Consider the following 5,375-nt stretch of genomic DNA (forward strand, 5'->3'; position numbering starts at 1 on the left):
GGGGGCCCGGCTGGCATAGGGACGTGCAGGCCTCGGAGCAGCACGCCTCTGGCACCCGCTCCCGTGGTGAAGACGGGCGTGGGCCCTTCTGTTCGAGTCGGGCGGTGGCGCTGACGAGAGCCCGGTGTCAGATTTGAGACTTGGACCTGTGTTATCATTTACCGGGGAAAATAAGTATTTCTCCGGTAAAAGCAGCCGTTCTGGTTATTCTGCAACATCCATCTCCTTATTTTCATCTTCTTGCAGGCTGTAAGAACCAGTGTGACTGTAGGTGTTGTAGCTGAGGTAAACTTAAATGTAATGGAGAAATCACGTTAAATACTTAAACAAAACAGTACAAAATCAACCTTTTAATTTGTGAACTAGAAAATGTGTCACTTGTTTGAAAGCTTGACTATCTGATTTTAATTTCTTTTTAGTTTTAGGATGGGGAATAGTCTGCCTGCTTCTGTAGGATTGTCTAATGATGCTGCTGTGAATCAAATACAGGTAACGTTATGAAATTCTTACCTATTTGCAACTTTTCTAAAAGCCATAGTTACTTAAAAGCTCCTCTGGTTTATACAAAGAAATGCCATAAATAGTTCTGGATGTTGAACCTGCTTCTTACATTTATTAAGTAATACTGACAGCATTGTTTATCTGCAGCCCTGGAACCTGATCTTCCTAGGCTGCGTCCATTTTATGGTCTTTTAGACCTCTAATTCAGTACTGCTATCAATATTTGGGATTAAACCTTGTAAAATGACTGATATCAAGTAAACTAAATATTGAAAAAGTTGGTTTTTAAAGCAAATTTACTGCTATTAAATGACAGCCTGAAATAACCGTGAGTTTACAGTAAAGTAATAGGGGTACGTCTCTCTCCCACTCAGGACCCTTTTTGTCACTCTGCTTGCCACTGGCCCATCCTGTTTGCCTTGCAGCCAGGGAAGGGTGTACTGAATAATTCAAGGAGATGCAGCTTGTTTGGCAGACTGTAGGAGGTCTGTGACTGCAGAGCAAAGGAGGGTTTAGGGTCAGCACCGTTGCATGCCAGTCACACCACACGCTCCACAGTTATTGTGGTCAGTTTTGGAATCAAGTGCAGGTCATACACATCTCCAGAGGTGCCAGCAGTGCTTCTGGTAGAGATCACTAATGCCAACTCTCCTCCAGTTCTTTGCTCCCGCAAGGAGAAAAATCACAGCACTCCTGACAACTTAGGTACTGCTAAGTTTTAACCGATCCCAGGTATTCTGCTCAAAGAATTGAGCATACCTTTTCCTGAAGCTTAAGTGAAGCAGGAGAAGTCAGCTTCTCTTCCATGTAGTTCTGCAGACTGCTGAAGCTGCTCCTCACCGCCTACTGCACTTTTGCACAGATGCTCTTTGGGATCTGGCCAAGTGCAACTGCACTTCTTGAGGTTGAGAGTCTGACTTCCTTGGTAGCCAGGCAGGAAGCAATTTTTATTCAGATGTGAAAGCATGGGATGTGTTCCTAAAGGAGGTGCTAGCCCACCGTAGAGGTCTTCAGAACAAGCGTAGGCTGGCTATGTTTTGCACCCAGCATACAGGTGATAACTTCTTGACAGATGCCTTGATGGAAGTCACTGTTCTGTTCCTTGTTTTTAAAGAAAAGTAGTTCATTCCTTGCCTTAAGATTCCTGTGGCTCTAGATGAGAAGTCTGGAAAAATTAGAAGGTAAACTAGCTTTTCCCTTTACCTTGAAAACTGAGAATAAAGTACAGTGTTTTGAAAGACAGTTCAGAAGTAGCCAGCCATCCCTGTAGCATGGCTGGGAACAACTCAGTTGTCCCTGTTAAAAACACCTCAGAAAGCCTTTTACAGTGAGTAATTTTCCTGTATTTAGCAGATTTGAAACTTCTGTACTTGTTTTCGTGAGTGTTCGATGCTGTTGAAGTACTTTGAGTTAAAACAAGGCACGCTGACTTGAACATTCTTTTGAACATCCAGGAGATTATTTCAGACAACTGTGTGGTGATTTTCTCTAAAACAACATGTGTCTACTGCAAAATGGCAAAAAAACTTTTTGAGGGCATGAATGTAAATTATACAGCTGTAGAACTGGACATGAATACAAATGGAAGTCAGTTCCAAGACATTCTGGAACAGATGACTGGTGGCAGAACAGTAAGTATATTTTCTTATATATAACAAGCAAAGTAAGAACTTACACCACACACATTCCTCATGGGTTATGATCGTATTAAGTTCTTCATTTTTTTTGAGACAAGTAGACTTGGGATACAAGACAAGGTACTGCAGAAGGGTTCTGTACTGTCTCTTCCTCTTGACACCCTCTGGCTGTCCCTCTGAGGTGATCTTTTCCCTACTGCCACTAAGATAATTGAAGTATGAAGTCAGTTTTCATTTGCATAGGTATATTTCATTCAGTTTTAACGTGTTTAAGACTTATCTTGTAATTTCTGAATTTTATTTTTGACTCAATTATTTTAATTTATTACAATCTCCCACACAGTGACTTTATCCCACTTTGGAGGGGCATGTGAACAAAGTTTTCCATCTCTGTAAATATGAAAACTTACGAGTTGTACAGTAAAATACACATACATAAGGACATAACTGTTATGTGTACACTGGACCCCATGTGGGCTTGCCTTGATTTCTGTCCTCTTTTCCAAGAAGTAACTAATAGCATTTGCATTTTCTTGATAGGTCCCAAGAGTGTTTGTCAATGGGACTTTTGTTGGAGGTGCTACAGATACTCAAAGGCTTCATGAGGAAGGCAAACTGCTTCCATTAATTCATCAATGTCAAGTGAAAAGAAAATCGTGTCCAGACACCTAGCTTAGCTTAATCTTCCTTTATATAAACAGAATTTCAGACAAGTCAGAAGATCACAAAGATACGCTGCATCAGCTGGACTCAACAACTTTTAGCCATGGATTTCTGAATCCTAGATCATTCTCTGACACAGACTATGGACTTGGCAAATTACTTGGTGTCCTTGCCTCAGCTTTACCACAACCAAAATGGTGATTAAAAACTATTATGTAACTCTCGAGGCTCTAAGCATGAGCTAGTGGCGTTATTTTATTACCATGACATCCTGATACTGTGCTTTGGAGAAGCAGAGACTGTACAAGAATCCTGTGTTGTTGAGGGGTTTTTTTTCTGCAAATTAGTTTGCTTTCTAGCTTTGCTCCAACAGTTACAATAAATGGTCAGTTTAATTTAATGGTTCCTTTAAATTTAATTCTCCTCTGAATGTCAAATTGTAATCATGAAGAAAGTATGAAGCAAAACAAGTTTGTAGTGATATTGCTGTATGCACATCTGCCTCTCGTATTTCAGTGTCTCAGAAGCTAACTACCAAACTGTATGTCCAGTTACTACAGAAAAAGGAAAAAAAGATTCTTACAGGTATAAGAGGGGAATGTAATTGCTTTCATCTTTACTCTGCACTATGAAGTCTCAGTCCATACAGTGTCATTCAGGAATATCCTTCTGGGGGAGCCAGACAGCTTGCTGTCACTTAACTGTGCAGCTACAAACTACATTATGATCAGTCCAACCCTATTATGAAACTTAAGACCAAGTAAAATGGGTCTAATATGCATAGAGTTTATTTAGTACTTAAAGTCTACAGTCAGAATGCAGTTTACTACCAATTCTCACTTGCAGTTCAATGTCTAAAAGAAATGTCTAAAATTCAATAGTTTCAGTACAATGTACATCCAAAGCCAGACCAGGCAATGCCATGACTCTTGATTATTTCAAGAAAGCTCATACACAAGTAGAAAATTATATCCCATTCTTCAGTAAAAGGGACCATTACACTACTAAAGGTGCACAGTTTAGAAGAAAAACATTAGTCAGTGAATTTTTACTCACTTCTTGTGAGCAAGACTCCCATTATTTCCATTGCTTTCAGCACTGCACGTACCCAAAGTACTTTTTTCCCCTCAAGGCAAAAAAAGCAGCACATTCATCTTCAGCTCCAGATAACTGGGACTGTAAGAGTATCATTTCAATTTGTCAGCTTCGTTTTTGTGATGTGGGTTTGAAATAAACCACATCATTTGTAGAAAGTCTTTAGTATGCAGTTGCCTGCACTGTGCATCTTTAACGTGTAATGAGCTAATGAAACACACTGACCTCGTTACATTTTTGTTATTGCAGTTTACTGTATTTTGCTAGTTTAATTACTGCCTTACTAAAATTGTTTTTACAAGGACACTCATCAAGGTAAACACACACAAATGTGCATCTCTCCCTCAATTTATTTTGCACATACAGTGGTAACCAAGTATTATTTTTCTCTGCATAAAATTCTTAGGTCAGTTATGTTTTTTCAGAAGATTAACATAATTTTGCACCTGAAAGCTAGTAAATCCATAATGTAAAATAATAGTACGCAAAGGAATTTTTCAAAGACCTTTTCATTTTGTTCCCTGTTTAAAAAATCCCTGTTTAAAAGTCCCAAGACAGTAGTCTAAAATAACCCTTTGAGTTCTAAGTTTCAGAAGTCCCAGGGCATTGTCACTTAAGGCAATGTTCTATCCCAACAGTTGAGAAAATGCACTGTATGCCTGCACATCCAAGTGAGTGCCCATTTATTAGCTGTCTAAAGGCACTCAAAGGGTTAATTATGTTTCTTTTTAACCACATTAAGGCTCCCCATCCAAATTGTTTCTCAGTAATTTTGTATCATTTCATAGAAAGTAGCAGCAAGACAGTGCCTTCATTATTGGATGGCACAAAGCCATGTTATGTTTAAGTTACTTAAACATGACATGGCAGTTAAAGTGCAGTTCTACTCTAGAAAAAAAAAAAAGGGGGGGAGTGACTCAAAAATAGTCATAAAAGTTTTCCATATTTTTTGCTTAGCACTGTCTCCAGGACAAAGCTATTTATCTTAAAATAATGCTTGCCTTGGGATCTGAATGTTAAAAATTATCCACTTACACTTCAGACATACCTGCTCATCCAGCTGAAATACCATGCTCCTAAGAAGCCTGAGAAGCTGAAAACAAACAGCAAATTATTTAACCAAGCAGGTAAGAGCTGTGAAGGTGCCCATCTGTTGCTCCTTTATATAGAATTATTTTTAAAGAGTAGAACTGCACTTTTATAGGAGAATGTAATAGAAAAGACATTTTATTTGTTACTAGTTGTGCTTAACTCTAAGAAGCTGGTAACCTTAGGAAAACAGCTATTTATATTCATTATTTATTAATGAAGCATTTGTAAAAGTTCTCAACACACCACATATATATATATATGCGCAAATATATATATTTAAACTTAAGTTCAGAATGCAGAAATACCTAAAGAAACCACACTTTACAGTATCAAAATTATAAATCCAAATGTAAGCACACATATTTAACAACTCCATACCTCCTGCTG

The 5,375-nt window shown here is 38.5% G+C and overlaps 1 protein-coding gene across 1 annotated transcript; it reads left to right on the forward strand.

Annotated features, from left to right (window-relative positions):
• The first annotated feature begins 426 nt into the window (after positions 1-426).
• On the forward strand, positions 427-2,810 carry LOC104521672 (glutaredoxin-2, mitochondrial). The gene is made up of 3 exons (XM_010163744.1): positions 427-489; positions 1,956-2,132; positions 2,679-2,810. The coding sequence occupies exons 1-3, from the start codon at positions 427-429 to the stop codon at positions 2,808-2,810; spliced, it is 372 nt and encodes a 123-aa protein (XP_010162046.1).
• The last annotated feature ends 2,565 nt before the right edge of the window (positions 2,811-5,375 follow it).

The sequence above is a fragment of the Antrostomus carolinensis genome, unplaced genomic scaffold (genome assembly GCF_000700745.2).
Source record: "Antrostomus carolinensis isolate BGI_N321 unplaced genomic scaffold, ASM70074v2 scaffold34882, whole genome shotgun sequence".
Lineage (NCBI taxonomy): Eukaryota > Metazoa > Chordata > Aves > Caprimulgiformes > Caprimulgidae > Antrostomus > Antrostomus carolinensis.

What these genes read in the sequence shown, in the direction of transcription:
- LOC104521672 (XM_010163744.1), top strand. Translation starts at nt 427, where the DNA reads ATGGGGAATAGTCTGCCTGCTTCTGTAGGATTGTCTAATGATGCTGCT. An exon ending in CTGCTGTGAATCAAATACAG is followed by an intron (nt 490 to 1,955) that starts GTAACGTTATGA and finishes TTGAACATCCAG; the next exon opens with GAGATTATTTCAGACAACTG. An exon ending in AGATGACTGGTGGCAGAACA is followed by an intron (nt 2,133 to 2,678) that starts GTAAGTATATTT and finishes TTTTCTTGATAG; the next exon opens with GTCCCAAGAGTGTTTGTCAA.